Source organism: Peromyscus californicus, unplaced genomic scaffold (assembly GCF_007827085.1).
Source record: "Peromyscus californicus insignis strain IS unplaced genomic scaffold, ASM782708v3 Scaffold_4__1_contigs__length_199733344, whole genome shotgun sequence".
NCBI lineage: Eukaryota > Metazoa > Chordata > Mammalia > Rodentia > Cricetidae > Peromyscus > Peromyscus californicus.
In genome coordinates this window covers 93,792,845-93,810,516 of record NW_026294562.1, presented here as the reverse complement: position 1 = coordinate 93,810,516, position 17,672 = coordinate 93,792,845, and the positions used below count along the sequence as shown (strand labels likewise).

At 41.8% G+C, this 17,672-nt stretch overlaps 1 protein-coding gene and 1 pseudogene across 1 annotated transcript in view; both read right to left on the bottom strand.

Annotated features, from left to right (window-relative positions):
- Positions 1-17,672, bottom strand: part of Tmem41b (transmembrane protein 41B) — a 31,070-nt gene that overhangs the window by 5,849 nt on the left and 7,549 nt on the right. The window contains exons 2-5 of the mRNA XM_052714802.1: positions 15,519-15,636; positions 10,585-10,713; positions 5,849-5,942; positions 4,770-4,874 (exon numbers count right to left, since the gene is read on the bottom strand). Of these exons, the coding sequence (XP_052570762.1) occupies positions 4,770-4,874; positions 5,849-5,942; positions 10,585-10,713; positions 15,519-15,636 (446 nt within the window). The remainder of the gene's footprint in view (positions 1-4,769; positions 4,875-5,848; positions 5,943-10,584; positions 10,714-15,518; positions 15,637-17,672) is intronic.
- LOC128095642 (FUN14 domain-containing protein 2-like) lies at positions 11,071-15,512 on the bottom strand (annotated as a pseudogene).

Sequence of the window (17,672 nt, the reverse complement as noted above, 5' to 3'; positions counted from 1 at the left end):
AGGTTATGGAAACTGCGTGGTGGGGCCTAGCTGGAAGAAGTAGACTACTTGAAGAGTGTCCTTTTTTTGTTTGTTTTGTTTTTCAAGACAGGGTTTCTCTGTGTAGCCCCTGGCTGTCCTGGAACTGGATATGTAGCCCAGACTGGCTTCAAACTCAAGAGATCCGCCCGCTGCCATTGCCTCTTGAGTGCTGGGATTAAAGGCATATGCCACCTCAACCTATCTGAAGGGTGTTCTTAGAATTAACTGTATCTTGGTTCCACCCAGGAACCTCTATTGGTTTCCTCTCTGCCATGAGGTGAATAGACACTGTCACAAACTTCCTCTGCCTAATCCTCTGTCCCACCACCAGTCTAGAATGAACACAGGTAAGGACTACAAACTGAAACCTTGTAGCAAAATCATGCCTGTGTTTTTCTCCTGCATTTGTCACAACAACAAAGAGTCTAATACACTGCGAAGATTATGGTAGCACTTTTCTGCGTACAGTACATTAATCACTGCTAGTCTTTTCAGAGATCCTGACTGAAAACAGCATTTTTCCTACTAAAATGCTCAAGAGCAGTAAGCTAAAGGTTTTTCAGTTACCCACTGACAATATGCTATATCCACACAAAACATGAAGTGCCTAATTCTGGGATGCTTTCATAAAGACACTGACTTCTGCTAATTGATTTTACAAAAAACAAAACAAACAAAAAAACAAACAAACTGGGGGGGGGGGGTTGGCATTCAGGCCTGCCCCTTGGGGACCCGCCCAGCATCCTGAAGTCATTTTACGAAAAGCCCCTCCCCCTTCTCCCCTCCCCTTTCTCGAGGCTGTGGGCACCTCTGCTGGCCCTTCTCTCCTTTTCTTTCTTTCCCTCTCCCCTCCCGCTTTAATAACAAACCTTTCCACATGGATGCCGTGCCTGCAGAGTGTTAGTAACTTTCTGCCGTGCCCCCCTGACCGCCACCTGCATGGCATGTCTCCTCGGCTCAAACCCACCAAGGCCTCTGGAACACCGTTTCACAACATTGGTGCTGTGACTCGGCAGGAACCCCTGGCGTTTTCTCCCACCTGCCAGCAGTCTGAGAAACGCTGGGACCCTGTACCTTCCAATTCCAACTGGAGGATCGCTGGGACCCTTATCCAATCGGTAAGGCCCTCCCTTCTGGCCGTTTTCCACCAGTGAGGATTTGTCTCTTCTCAACCGTGGTTTCTCGCCTTTTGGCCTCACCCAAAAGCCCCGGTACTGGGCAACCATGTGTCTCGGGGCTCTGCCCTTAGGCATCTGTTCCCACGTGACGACATACAAAAGAGCTGGCCCCATTCACCCCACAGTCCCTAGATCTTTGGTCATTGATCCTCGATGACCCTCTGGGGCGCTGGAGTTCAGTCTGTTGGATCTTCTACCTCACTCATGGAAAATGAGCCTACCATCAAACCTCTAATACCCCAATCTTTACAACTTCTGCCTGCGATGTCCTGTTCACTCCTATCCCAGCTCTAGCCTGTCGGATTCCTTCCTCATCACCCGCTCTCTCAAGTTCCTCCAGACTCTGCCAAAATAGTTACATCATCACCTATGGCCAGGTCCCTTTCCAGAAATGTGCACCCTTTAAAATTGGCCGCCAGGCAGAACTCCTTCTTTTTTGCCTGTCCCTTGCCTCTAATTCATTTCCTTGTCTGTAATTTCATCTCTTGCCTCTTTTCTCTCGCTTGACTCTGTAGCCAGGACCATATCTGTCTGTTCCACCCGCAGCAGATCTGCTCCAAGAAGGAGCCTCGCACCAACATTTTTCTGCAGCTGCCTGTCCCTTTTGTCCAGGGAAGGGGTGGGCTGAGGATCAGGAATTCAAGGCCAGCATGGGTTACACAACACCCTGTCTCAAAAAAAGTAAAACATTGGGGCTAGAGAAGCAGCTTAACAGTCAAGAGCATCTGCTGTTCTTCCAGAGGACCCAAGTTCAGATTGCAGCACTCGTATCAGATGGCTCACAACTAACTCCCTCTATTTCCAGCTCCAGGGGATCTGACATTATTCTGGCCTCCACAGACATCAATATATACACACACGGCATACTTATACATATAAATAAAAATAAATGCCGGGCAGTGGTGGCGTACACCTTTAATCCCAGTACTCGGGAGGCAGAGGCAGGCGGATCTGTGAGTTCGAGGCCAGCCTGGGCTACAGAGCGAGATCCAGGAAAGGCGCAAAGCTACACTGAGAAACCCTGTCTCAAAAAACAAAAACAAAACAAAATAAAAAGAATTGAAAGAAATTTTAAAACTAAAATAAAGTTGTTAGCAGGGTGGCACACACCTTTAATCCCAGCACTTGGGAGGCAAGGGCACATAGACCTCTGTGAGTTCCTAGCCAGCCAGGCTACAGAGTGAGACCCTTTCTCAAAACTAACCAATCAACCCACCAACAAAAAAAAAATACAAAGTCAGAGGAGCTATGGATGCAGTTCAGTGGCAGAGTGCTATGTTTTGTATGACTGAGGGTCTGGATCCTCAGCAGAACACCAACAAAAGAGAAAGAGAGAGAACATAATCATGATAAGCATGAACATTCATATTTGCATCACACTAATATTATTCTTGTCAAAATATCATTTTTATAAGTTAATTTCATACATAAAATTATCTAATACATAAATTTATAGTCTATACAAATTAATGTTTTCACAGGCATGACCTATCTACTTATAACCCAAGTTATAATCCACAATTTAAAAATATACCAGGGTTCTTCACCAACTGGACCAACTGGACTCAGTGTGATATATTAAGAAAAAGGGGCCAGGCGGTGGTGGTGCACGCCTTTAATCCCAGCACTCGGGAGGCAGAGCCAGACGGATCTCTGTGAGTTCGAGGCCAGCCTGGTCTCCAAAGCAAGTTCCAGGAAAGGCGCAAAGCTACACAGAGAAACCCTGTCTCGAAAAACCAAAAACCAAAAAAAAAAAAAGAAAAGAAAAGAAAAGAAAAAGGAGAAGCTGGGGGGTGGTGGCGCACGCCTGTAATCCCAGCACTCAGGAGGCAGAGGCAGGTGGATTTCTGTGAGTTCGAGGCCAGCCTGGTCTACAGAGGTAGTCCAGGACAGGCTCCAAAGCTACAGAGAAACCCTGTCTCGAAAAACCAAAAGAAAAAGGGGGGTTGGGGATTTAGCTCAGTGGTAGAGCGCTTGCCTAGCAAGCACAAGACCCTGGGTTCGATCCTCAGCTCCAAAAAAAAAAGAGTCTCAGCTCCAAAAAAAAAAAAAGAGAGAGAGAGAGAAAGAAAAAGGGGAAAAAATGCTTAGCTAGGCCATGCTGGTGCACACCTTTAATCCCAGCACTTGGGAGGCAGAGACAGGCAGATCTCTGTGAGTTCGAGGCCAGTCTGGTCTACAGAGTGAGTTCTAGGACAGCCAGGGTTGTTACACAGAGAAACCCTGTCTCAAAAAAAAAAAAAAAAAGAAAAGAAAAGAAAAAAAGAAAAGGAGATGTAACTGGGAAGGGGTGTGTTGGAAAGTGAGTCTAGAAGGAATTAAAAGGAAGAAATAGGGGGTGGAGATGATCAAAATACATTGTATGCATGTATTAAATGCCACATAACAAGGTTATATCTCAAAAAATTCAAACTGTGGCCATGTAAATCTGACCAAAGCCTATGGATGGAGAGGTCACAGGGACTAGAGAGGAACCCACTACTGTTGTGCTGCTAAATGTGTATGTTGTCAAAGCCTTCTAAATCTTCATGTTTATATCTGTAGATTAGTGCTGTTTCAAAAGCTTCTTTTTTGCACTGGGCAGCAATGCAGTCATAACTGGCCAAAGTGCCGACAGTAAGTGACTGTTGAGTGCTCAGACCTAAATGGGTCTCCAAGAACATCACAGAAGAAGGAGTAGAAAGAATTTAAGAGCTGGAGGATGAGAACGAATACTGTGAAATGATGCTGGGAATAACATGGCTACTGCACTCATGAATTACAGCAGCTATGGCTACTTACACAAGATCAAGCAATGTTTAACAACACAATAAACATTCCAGCACAGATGGAGAGGGACTTACGAGGTTCTACCCCTAGCCAAGAAGCTACTGGTAGTTGGTAGATGCTAGGAGAGAAGGGGTCATTTTTCTGAGGTGGTAGGTTACCTATGCTCCAGTGGATGACCCTATTCCCACAAACATGCAACACTAACAGACGTAGCAGGTTGGGGGAGAGGGGACAGAAACTATAGGAGGGTTAAGTATGGAAGGAATGGGGAAGAGCAAAGTCAGATTTGGGTTAAATATAATCAAGATACACTGTCCAAGACAGCGATGAATTAATGCTGTCATAGCTTAGCTTGCTCTCCTTTTTATTCAGGGTAGGTCTTCCCATCTCAACCCAACAAAGAAAACCCCACAAGCCAAGCCAATCTAGACAATTCCTCATTAAGTCTCTTTTCCCAGGTTATTTTACTTTGTGTCAAATCAACAATTTAAAATAATCATCACACGCTTTAAAATAAACTTCTTGTAGGAGTGGTGGCCCAAGCCTTTAATCCCTGCACTCTAGAGGCAGAGGTAGGCAAATATTAGAGGTGAATCTGAGGCTAGCTGGTCTACAAACTAAGTTCTAGGCCCACCAGGGCTACATAGTGAGAAAATAGGCGTGTGTGAATATAATCAAAATACACTGTATGAAATTCTCAAAAAACAAAAACACCATTTTTTAAAATTTTCTTATTACATTATTTTAAAAAATGACGACAAAGCCAAAGAACCACAAAGAAAACCAAAAGTACATGCCTACCTGCTGTGACCATTTTACTGCTTTCTCTGTTAGGTATTTGTATACAACAGGTCTTCCAACTAAATAGGAGAGCATGTAGCAGAATGAGGCACCAAGTCCAGAACACTGGAAAACAACACAACACATGCACTTTTTATCTTCCCATCTCATTCCTGTACATTATTTACTTAGGTGACCTCTTTCAGGGCCAGGCACACCAGTCTATATAACATCTCTTATTTAGAGAATAAGAACCCATTTGATCTAGTCCTTTCTCAAACTGTAACTCAAAACAAAATCAGTTAAAATAAATGGGTACTTGCAGTTAAACTCTGTGGCCATATCCAGTAATCACTGCTATCCTTTAGCTTAAGAATAAGGAGACTTGCCAGGCGGTGGTAGCACACACCTTTAATCCCAGCACTTGAAAGGCAGAGGCAGGTGGATCTCAGTGGGTTCCAGGCCAGCCTGGTCTATACAGCAAGTCCCAGGACTGTTACACAGAGAAACCCAGTCTCGAAAAACCAAAAAAATAAAATAAAATAAAAAGAAAAGCATAAAAAGAATAAAGATCCTTAGCTGGGTGTGGTGGCACAGGCCATTAATCCCAGCATTCCACTAGGGAGGCAGAAGCAGGCAGATCTCCGAGTTTGAGGGCAGCATAGTCTACAAAGCAAGTCCCAGGACAGTCAGGGCTCTGTTACACAAGAGAAACCCTGTCTCAAATGCAACCACCACCCCCTAAAAAAATAAGTAGCCCTTTCCACTCTCCCCTACAGCTATGCATAAAGACACTACTTCCAGCCTAGCGGCTCACTGTGTCGACCCATACTCTTAAACTATCTGAACTACAAAAAAATAGAAAAGAAACGCTATGTAATTAATTACAAGTCAGTCTATAATACCCCATTCTAGGAAAACCAAACTCTTAACAGCTCCATATGAGAGACTTAACAGGAACCACACTTCTGTTAATTGACATTAACTCCTCAAAAATTGATGAATGTTAAGATGAGACAGAGTGGTGGGGCTAGAATGCCATTATCATCCTCAATGTTCTATTTATTTTCCCAGTCTCCCAATTCATTTCACATACTTACCAAACAGACAAGGAATAAGGCTAGTGGAAAGGGATAAAGAAACCCCGAGAGTATACTGAGGAATATGGAACCTGGAATAGCAAATGTTTGCAAGCTGTTAACTTCTAAGTTAAGGATTAAAACATAAATAAGTAGAATTTTTACAAGATAAACTCAACATCTGAGGAAAATTATAATACAGAAACTATGTTAATAACCCCATAATAATTTTATGTAGTATTATTATTTTGTGTTGGACTGAAACCTGCCCCAGGAGCTCAGGTGGGTTTTTCTACTTGTGGTATCCTATCTGTACTAGAACAAGTTGCATACTTTGGAGATTCTGGGTATTAGTTTGGGAACCAGGAATACCCAACTTGTAGTAAAGGATAATGAATGTCTCTGGCTCTAAATGAGATACCCACTGACTTCAGCAAGAAAATAAACACAATGTTGGTGTTTTAGAATACAACAACTTTAAGGTGTGTTACTTTTGTTTATGTTGCATTTGTTTAACTCTGTGAAGCTGTGTTACTGTGCCTGTCTGTTACACAAGAATTTTTACAAGATAAACTCAACATCTGATGGTCTAATAAAGAACTAAATGGCCAATAGCAAGGCAGGAGAAAGGATAGGCGGGGCTGGCAGGCAGAGGGAGGATAAATAGAAGGAGAACACTGGAGGAAAGAAAAAAGAAAGGAGTCAGAGGAGGAGGTGGACTCTAGGGGCCAGCCACCCAGCTACACAGCGAGGCCCAGAGTGAGAGTAAGAGTTACAAGAGAAGAGAACGGAGAAAAGCCAAGAGGCAAAAGGTAGATGGAGTAATTTAAAATTAAGGAAAGCTGGCAAGAAACAAGCCAAGCTAAGGCCGGACATTAATAATTAAGAACAAACCCCTGTGTGTGATTTATTTAGGAGCTGGGTAGCAGATCCCCAAAAGAGAAAAAGAGCAAAAACAAACATGTTGGTAAGATTATGCTAAGAGGAAATCCAGAACAAACACCCAATAGACACTGGGTAGAGACAAATTAGGCAGCTAAGCCAAAAAAAAAAAAAGTCTTCAGTAAGGTCTTTTTTGTCTTGTTTTTGAGACAGTCTCATTTAGTAGTCTCTGGCAGCCTGGAACTTTCTTTGTAGACCAGGTTAGACTCAAACTCAAGAGATCCACCTGCCCCTGCTCCCTAGTGCTGAAATTTAAAGGCATACTAATTAATATGTGCTAATGCAGACTGGCTGTACTAACAACTATGCTGTGGACCTATCATTCTCCCATTATTCCAGTTGCTTAGCAACTTGGTTTTTTAATACTCAAACATAAAATATGTACTTTGTATATACTTACTACTTAAAAACACTGGTTAAATAAACACTAGGATTAAAATAAGAAATTTTAAAAATTATAGCCAAAACAAAGAGTAAAATAAAATAAAAATAACAGCCAAGTATGGTAGCAAATGCATGGAATCCTAATATCTAAGAGGTAGATTAAGAAGGGTTTGTTATCTTTACTGGCTAAATAGCAAATTTAAGGGCAGCCTGGGTTACATGTGAGCCTGTCTTTAGAAAAACAAAAAACAAAAAACAAACAAACAAAAAATCCCTATCAAAAGAGACACCTCCCCCAAATGTTTTTATATACAAGTTTGAGACTATAGGAGCTACATGGCTACTGAGAGACACTGATAGGTGGCAAATCTGAGTTGAAATGTGTTATGAATATAAAGTACAAAGCATATTTCAGAGAAATAGCACAGAAAGAGGAGGGCCAGCTTGTGGTGCACACCTTTTAATCTCAGCACTGGGGAGGGAAAAGCAGGCAATCTTTTTTAATTCAAGGGCAGTCTGGTCTACATAGCAAGTTCCAGGTCAGTCATGGCTATAAAATGAGACCCTGTCTCAAACAAAACAAAACAACTAACAAAAAACTCAAAAGAGGAAATTAAATATCTCATCAATAATTTTTAGGGGCTGGGTTAAGGATCAGTAGTGAAGCAGGTACTCAGTGCACTGGAGCCCCCGATCAATCCCAGCATACACCAGCATTCACATGGATAACATTTTGAAATGATAAAATTATCTGACACATACACTCAAGTACAACATGGAAAAAAATTAATTTCTGGTGTTACTTTTTCTCATGTTCCTAGATGACTCACAGAGTTCTACTAGCTCTGTGCTAGTAAAATGAAATCTTTGTTATATGCACCAAGATCAAATCTCTCCTTGTTGTTCACTCAATTCAAAAAGTGTGCCTTTTCATATTCAGAGTTTAATATTCCAAAGTACAAGATGGGCTATCAAGATGGCTCAGTGGGTAGAAGCACTTGCTTTGGAGCCTAGTGGCCTAAGTTTCATCCCTGGAACCCACAAAGAAGTAGAAAAAGAAAATCAGGCTGGATGTGTAGTGACACATACCTTGAATCTCAGTACTTGGGAGGCAGAGGCAAGAGGATCTGTGAGTCTGAGGCCAGCCTGGTCTACAGAGTGAGTTCCAGAACAGCCAGGGATATGTATCAAGACTCTAGTCTTAAAAACAAAAAAAGAGAAAACCACTCTACAAAATTGTTCACTGGCCTCCATATAGCATGAGGGTGTACGCACATGTACACACATAAATAAATAAAAACAATACAAATAGAGCCAGGCAGTGATGGACGCACACCTTTAATCCCAGCACTCGGGAGGCAGAGGCAGTCAGATCTCTGTGAGTTCAAGGCCAGCCTGGGATACAGAGTGAGTTCCAGAAAAGGCACAAAGCTACACAGAAAAACCCTGTCTCAAAAAGCCAACAAACAGCCGGGCGGTGGTGGCGCACGCCTTTAATCCCAGCACTCGGGAGGCAGAGCCAGGCGGATCTCTGTGAGTTCGAGGCCAGCCTGGTCTCCAAAGCGAGTTCCAGGAAAGGCGCAAAGCTACACAGAGAAACCCTGTCTCGAAAAACCAAAAAAAAAAAAAAAAAAAAAAAAGCCAACAAACAAACAAACAAAAAACCCAAATAAACCTGAGTATTTTAACAAAAAGGGGTTAACAAACTACAAACAAAACCCCCACAAAAACCTAAAACGGGCTGACAAGATGGCTCACTGGGTTAAAGTGTTTGCCATGCAATCCTGACAACCTGAGTTGGATCCCAACAGTCTGAGTGCAATCTCTAGAACCCATGTAAAGGTGGAGGGGAAGAACTCAACTCTACAAAGTTGTCCTCTGACCTCCATACAAGTGTGTGCATACACACCATAATAAAATTTAAAAAAATGGCTGGAGAGATGGCTCAACAGTCAGGAGCACTGGCTGTTCTTTCAGAGGTCCTTAGTTCAATTCCAGCCCCTACATGGTGGCTCACAACCATCTATAACTGTAGTCTCGTGGGATCAGATGACCTCTTCTGGTGTACAGATAGATGTACATGAGGACAAAACATCCATATACATAAAGTAAATGAATCTTTGAAATAAATAAACATAAATAAATTTAAAAAAAAAACTCAAAACAAATGAAATTACTATTATTTATCAAATGAATAGTAATTGTGTGTAATAAGACTTGCTGGATTGCTTAAAATTTTAAACTAAAAGGATTTTGTAGTAATAAACCCTAGGATACAAGTGTATGCCATATGAGCAGCACTGATAAATTTCTTAACACTGTTTTGTAGTATTAAATAATTACCTAAGCTAAGAGACTACTCTGAAAAATAATGACATGGGGCTGGGGCTCAACAGTTAAAAGTGCTGGCTATTCTTCCAGATTCCCAGCACCCACTCCAGTTCCAGGAATCCAATGCTCTCTTCTGACCTCTAAGGGTACCATACATGTAAGTGGTGCACCAGATATCCATGTAGGTTAAACACCCATACACATAAAAATTTTTTGAATGAAGCTGGGTGGCAGTGGCATAAGCCCTGTATCCAAAAAAAAAAAAAAAAAAAAAAAAAGATATGGTAACTCATAATTGAAGATAGCCCTTGAAATTTAAAGATTAATTACCTACAAAAATTATAAATAAAAATAAATATTCCAGGGGGCTGGAGAAATGGCTCAGCAGTAAGAGCACTGCCTGTTCTTCCAGAGGACCTGGGTTCAACTCCCAGCATTTACATGGCAGCTTACTCCTGTCTGTAATTCCACTTTCAGGGGACCTGACACTCATAGCAAAACACCAATGCACATAAAAGAATAAAATAAGAAAATAAATATTCCAAATATGAGGAAAGCTAAGCACTATATATATTTTATACACACACACACACACACACACACACAGATCTATAGAGATCTGCCAGCTTCTGGCTCCATAGTGCTGGGATAAAAGGTGTGAGCCACCAATGCCCAACAGTGTTTTAATGTTTGAGAGCTTACACCTATAATTCCAGCACTCAGGGAGGCTGAGGCAGGTAGATTTCTGAGTTCCAGGCCAGCCTGGTCTAAAGTTCCAGGCAAGCAAGACCCTGCCTCAAAAAAACAAAACGAACTCAGTTTTATTCATTTTTAAATATTAAATTATTTGTGTGTGTGGACCTACGTGGAATGTGTAGAGGTTAGAGGACAACTTTCAGGAGCATGTTCTCTCCTACCATGTGGTCCTAGGAATCAAATCCAGGACATGCTTGGTTGGCAACAAGCCCCTTTATCTGCTAAGCCATCTCACTGGCCCCTGCATTAACATTTTAAAAGGAAAACAGTCATTACTTAAACAGTAGACCTTTAGAACCTTATCTTGAACAAATTAAAAAACATTTTTTTAGATAAAAGGATACAAAATATATGTAGCAAAATAAGCAACCAATACTTGTACATAAAAGGTGTCCTTATATTTGGAGAGAACTTTTCCTAAAGCCTTGGCATCATCCATATCTCTTGGAACCTTCATATTCACTCTTTCTTCTCTGAAGAAATAAAATTAATAATGTAAAAAATTTTAAAAACCAGAATTCCATGATAAAAATCATAGTCAAATTCAAAACATCAAGTTTTAAACAAAAATGAGGCAATACAATTATCTGTAATAAGGACAAATTCACAAGTTTTAGATTTAACAATCTGTAAACATATACACATATAAATTAAAGTTCAAAATGGTACAAATCAGCCGGGCAGTGGTGGCGCACGCCTTTAACTTTTTTTAACTTTTTTTTTTTTTTTTTTTGGTTTTTCGAGACAGGGTTTCTCTGTGTAGCTTTGCGCCTTTCCTGGAACTCGCTTTGGAGACCAGGCTGGCCTCGCCACCACCGCCCGGCCGGCGCACGCCTTTAATCCCAGCACTGGGAGGCAGAGGCAGGCGGATCTTTGTGAGTTCAAGGCCAGCCTGGTCTACAGAGTGAGATCCAGGAAAGGCACCAAAAACTACACAGAGAAACCCTGTCTCAAACCCCCCTCACCCCAAAAAAAGGTACAAACCAAAGATTAAAAACATTTCTTTCACTATTGGCTTTAATTTTAATTTAAACATTAAGAGATGTATTAACATATTAAAAACATACTTGTGGGGCAGTGGTAGTGAATGAATTTAACCCCAACCCTCAGGGAGGGACAGGCAGGCAAATCACTATGAGTTCTAGGCTAGCCTGATCTACAGAAGAGTTTCAGAACAGCCAGGACTACACAGAGAAACCCTGTTTCCAAAGACCAAAAATGCCCAGTTGAAATTTTTATAAGCAAGAAACCATTTACTTCTAAACAAGGCAGCAAATAGAAAACAAAATTAATAGCAAGGGAAAAGTAAAAAGCCAGGGGAGATAGATAACCCCAATTAAGTGTGTAGGCTGAGGCAGGAGTTTGAAGACAATCTGGGCTTCATTGGAAGATACTGTCTCCAAAAAAATGGGGTAAATAGGATATAAGTAGTGCATGCTTTTAATCCCAGCACTAGGAGGCAGAGGCAGGCAGATTAAAAGTCTAGCTTGGTCAACATAGTGAGTTTTAGAGCAGTCAGGATTACATAGCAAGACCCTGTCTCAGAAAAAAAGTTAAATAAAACTAGGAAGTGGTGGCACACCTCTTTAATCCTAGCACTCCAGAGGCTGAGGCAGGTAGATCTCTGGGTGTTTAAGGTCAGCCTGGTACGCTCAGTGAGTTCCAGGACAGCCAGGGCTACATAGTGAGACCCAACAACAAAAAAATCATTAAATAAATAATAAAATCAAAGCTATCTTTTAATCTAATATATTTTTTTGGGGGGGGGAGACAGGGTTTCTCTGTGTAGTTTTGGTGCCTGTCCTAGATCTCAATCTGTAGACCAGGATGGCCTTGAACTCACAGCAATCTGCCCATCTTTGCCTCCTGAGTTCTGGGATTAAAGGCATGTGCCACCACCACCTGGCTGAATTTAATGTACTTTTATGACTATTTCCCCTGCAGGATAATGACAGAATGTTATTTTCCTTTTTTTTATATTTTTGATGCTCAAGCTAATCTACAGTTTATGGATCTACTGATGTTCCTGCTTCAGACTGAGTAACTAGTTTGCTGGAACTGCAGATGTATACCATCACACCTGGCTGCATGCTACCTTTCTTAGTACTATAAAAATACCTAACTAAAGCGGCTTCTTGCTGATGAAATTTAAAACCAGAAATACTCTACAGAAGTGGGCACATACATATACACACACAAATATATTGAAAAATAGCAGACTAGAAAAGGTACCTAACTACATTATTATGTATGTTATTACAGAGATTGTAAACAAAGATTACCTTAAATCACCTCTTTATTTCCTATCCCTTTATTAAAGCCAGAAAAGATCTAAAATTAAATTCATGTCAGGAGGCAGAGACAGGAGTACCTCTGTTAGTCCTAGACCAGCCTGGTGGATATTGAGAGTTCCAGAACGAGGGTACATAGAAGGATGGATGGATGGATGAATGAATACATACATACATACATACATACATACATACATATATACATAACCTATCTCAAAAAAAGTTAGTATTTGCTTAACAATATAAACAGGCAGGCAACTCTCCTTTGAGAAGCCCACATGGGTGTGTTACTTTCTTCCTCAGAGCCTCTATTAATTCAGTGTGTAAGATCTGTTTAAACTGTCTTTAATGAAAACTTCAATTCTGCTTCAAAAACTAAAATACATACACTCTCAGCTCACACACACAGAAAATTTAAAAATATACATTGAAAGAGAAATCACATGCATACACAGTCACTTATAAAAATCTCACTGGACATGGTGGGAAACACCTACAACCCCAGCACTCAGGAGGCAGAGCAGGAGGATCTTAAATTCAAGACCAGCTTGAGCTATATAAGAGAACTTGACTCGAAAAACATAGGTTAGCTGAGCAGTGGTTGTGCACACCTTTAATCCCAGTACTCAAGAGGCAGAGGCAGGTGGATCTCTGAGTTTGAGGCCAGCCTGGTCTACAGAGTGAGTTCTAGGACAGCCAAGGCCACACAGAGAAACCCTGTCTCAAAAAAACAAAACACATATATATAAATTAATAAAATGTCTTCTAGTAATCATGTTTGGAAAGAAAAACTTGAAAGCCACTAGAAAGATGATTTTTTTTTTTTAAATTCTTAAAGGCAAATGTATTTGGTTCCTTTCCATGTAATATACTAAAGTAATTACATGCTGCTTTTCCAAATCAAGTTTGGAAAAGGAGCTTACATAGAGGAAAGGGAACATTCTTACTAAGCTACTCATTGACCAAGTAGTGAGGAGTATACTGGGAGAGTTAACATCTATTGTCTTCCAACATGTCAAGCTCATGAGAAGGCCTGTATTAACCTTGTACCAGAAGAAGCCTATGGAAGCCATTCAGATTTGCCACAACAGGGAGGAAGGCACGGGAGGAGAGAAGGAAGAGGAGTGTCCACTGTCCTATGTTTGAGTGTAGAAGCTGCTGGCAAGAAGAAAAAAAAAAAAAAAAAAAGAAGTTGTATTTCTTAGGATGCCATGCCAAGCAGAAAGCCTCCAAAAAATCCTCCAGTCACTAGAACATTCTTCTTTACAAATGACACAACCTCATCAGCTTTCCTCTTGACCTCAGTTGGTATTTGGTTATTCTGACAAATCTTCAACTGCTCTTTGGCTTTTTTCATGTCTTTCTCTACTCGTTGCCAGTCAACTTTGATGTACCGAGTATGGTCTGCCAGCTGAAGTAGAAAGAATCCACCTCCTACAGCTGTTGCAGCCAATTTTCCAACTTTCTGGAATACGAAACCAGTGCACCTTTAATTTCAGCACTCAGAAGGCAGAGGCAGGCAGATCTCTGAGTTCAAGGACAGTGTGGTCTACTGAGCTAGTTCCAGGACAACGAGGACTATACAGAGAAACCCATCCAGCAATACCTCCAATTAACAGCTGGGTTGCTACACTATAGTTTTCAGCTGACGGCCCAGATTCCTGCCCAAAGAGCTTACACCACTATGGTTGCTTTTTAGTTAATTCTGCAAGATCCAGTGCCTCAAATTTTCCATCGAAGTTTCCTTGACTGGTCATGGTCATTTTTGGTTGTGAGCCTAGCCTTTAACGGCTGAGCCATCTCTCCAGCCCCATGGTCATTTTTGAAAGATGATTTCTTAATTAGGGAACTGATTCTAGGAAAGCCTTCCACAGAAAAATCAAAGAGTCAAGGCAATTTTCTAGCTTGAGAAACCTTTGGTAACCCTTGGATGTGGACTATTACCCTATTCTTGGAAGACTATGCTAAGCCTTGAATTCAGAGACATCTACCTACCTCAACCTCTGCCCCTGCAGTGCTGGGATTAAGGGCTTGAGCCACCACACTTGTCCTATCCTTTTCTTAATAAATTCTAATGTCGTTTCATTTAAAGAACGAAGGAAGGTGCTGTGAGATGTTCTGTATGCTGTGAATATATGTTGCTCTGATTGGTTGATAAATAAAATGCTGATTGGCCAGTAGCCAGGCAGGAAGTATAGGCGGGATAAGCAGACAAGAAGAATTCTGGGAAGAGGAAGGCTGAGTCAGGAGACACCAGCCTGCCATCCAGGGAGCAGCATGTAATGGCACACAGGTAAAGCCACAGAACACAAGGCGACATATAGATTAATAGAAATGGGCTGAGTTTAAATGTAAGAGCTAGTCAGTATTAAGCCTGAGCTAATGGTTGAGAAGTTTAAATTAATATAAACCTTTGTGTGTTTACTTGGGTCTGAGCAGCGGCAGACCTAGCAGAACACAGGAAAACTTTAGCTACAGAAAGGAACGAAGGAAAGAAAAGAAGGAAATAGTCAGGCAGTGGTGGTACACACCTCTAATCCCAGCACTCGGGAGGCAGAGCCAGGCAGATCTCTGTGAGCTCGAGGCCAGCCTGGTCTACAGAGCTAGATCCAGAAGGAAATAAAGAAAGGAAGGAGGCCTGGGAGGGCATATCTCAGTTGGTAGATTGCTTGCTTAACATACAGGAAACCCTGGATGAAAATCTGGGATCATCTCAGACTAGGGAGGTGGAGACAGTAGAATTAGAAGTTCAAGGTCATTCTTCCTGAAAACAGGGAGTTTAGACCAGAGAGGGGATAAGACCATCTGTCTGAAAACAAAAGGGTAGGAAGGTGGGAAATCCGATATAACAGTGCTCATGGGCTTTTATAATCTATGAGAGCTGGTACAAGACCTTAACAGTTCTGTTGCCAAAGGAAATTTAGCTTTGAATTCACTTAACATCTAAAATATATAGACATTTTTAGTTTCTCTTGTTGCATACTTACTCACTAAGCTGAGGAAAATTTTTATATACCAAAAACATAACAAAAGCTGCACATAAGAAAATGGACACCAGTATAAGGAGTGACATTCTTGCTGACCCAGCTTCTGCACAAGGTTTGTCTGAAAGAAGAAAAAAAAAGTGTAATTAAAATAAATAGTATTTCAAGCTAAGTAATAATTTCTTCAAATCCTTTCCTCCCAAAAACTGTTCAAACTTTTACCTAAAACCATGACATTAAACCAATTACTTCAACTGCTGTAAGAACTACTTATTGGTCATCTCTCAGCATTCAGGGGCAGAAGCAGGCAGGTCTCTTTGAATTTAAGGCCAACTTCATCTACATAATTCTAGGACAGCCAGGGCTACATAGTAAGGCCCCATCTCAAAAAAAAATTTTTTTTTTGAGGAAGATACTTCTGGCCTGCACATGCATATACCCACACAAAAGTACATACCACATACATAAATTACTCTTGGTGTGACAGGTCAAACCTGTAAACCCAACTCTTAGACGGAAGAAGAACTTCTCAAGGTCTGAGGCCAGCCTGGGATAAGATAATAGTGTGGTGATATTTTATTTGTACTTTAATAAAGTTTGCCCGGAGATCAGAGGAAATAACAAGCCATTTTAAGTAAACAAAGAAGTCATGCAGTGGTAGCACATGCCCTTAATCCTATCACTTAGCAAGCAGGATCTGTGTGTTCAAGGCCACACTAGGGAACAGAGCAAAGCATGGTGACACATGCCTTTAATCCCAGTACCAACCATAGAGTTCTGGAGGCCTATGCAAACATGAAGTGACAGAGCTGGCCAGGAAGAGGAAGTGACATAGCTAGACAGAGAGCAAATCAGAGGGCAGAACAGCAAGGCAATAAAGGCGTGGGTGGGTAGACAGGAAGTAACTCGCATTTGGTAGCTGCAGACTTGTTGAGGTAAGGTTGGCTGGTGGCTTTCCCTATTTCCCTGATCTAAGGCTTTCACCCCTATATTTGGCTCCGTGTTTTTTTATTTAATAAGACCATTCAGAAATTCGTCTACATAGTGGGATTGAGGCTAGCCTGGGATAGATAACAAGACCTCTGCCTCAAGAATCAAGAGCTGCAGAGGCTGGTGGCTCACAAACATCCAAAACTCCAGTTCCAAGGCATCTGATGCCCTCTTCTAGCTTCCACAGGCACAGGTATGTGGAGCATATACATGCATGCAGCCAAATCTTCATACATAAAAATAAACCTTTAAGAACAAAACAGTAGTTATGGAGCTGGGAAAACAGCTAAGTAAGAATGCTGGGGAGGCTCTCAGGAACCCACAAGGATGACACCACCTTGGACTGCTGGCAGTGGTCCAGAGGGTGCCTGGACTGGGCTACTCTGGTGACCAGTCTAGCGAATTCCCTAACTATCATCATAGAGCCTTTGTCCAGTGACTGATGGAGGCAGATGCAGAGATCCAAGGCCAGGCGCCGGGCTGAGCTCCGGGAAGCCAATCGAGATAGAGGAGGGATTCTGCAGTCGGGGAACGTGGAGATCATGACAGGAAGAAAGGCAGGGATGACCGGCCCCACTATTGGAGGCCCATGAACTGTAGACTAGTGGCTGTGAAGTCCCCACGGGACTGGACTAGGCCCTCTGGATATGGAAGATGGTTGCTTTTATCGAATTGTTTAGGGAGCACCCAGGCAGGGGGATCGGGATCCGTCCCTGGTGCATGGGCAGGCTTTTGTGAATCCGGTGCCTGTAGTGTGGCAGCTTGCGCAGCCTTGGTACAGTGGGAAGGGGCTTGACCCTGCCTAGGATCAGTGTACCGGGCTCTGCTGACTCCCCATGGGAGACCTTGATTTGGGGGATGTGGGGATGTGGGGTGGCTTGGGAGGGAGGTCTGGGAGATGGGAGGAATCTGTGGGTGGTATGTAGAGTAGAAAATTTCTTAATAAAGAAAAATGGAAAAAAATAGAAAATAAAATGTCCAGACCACTTTTCAATATTGAAAAAAAAAAAGAATGCATATACTGCAAACATGAGTATTGAGTTTGAATCCCCAGACTCACATTGAGCCAGCCTAGCCCAAAGGGGAGCTTCCTATGCAGTAAAAGATTTTATCTTAAGGCAGTAAGGCACAAAGCAATAAAGGAAGACACCTTTCTGTTCTAGGCTC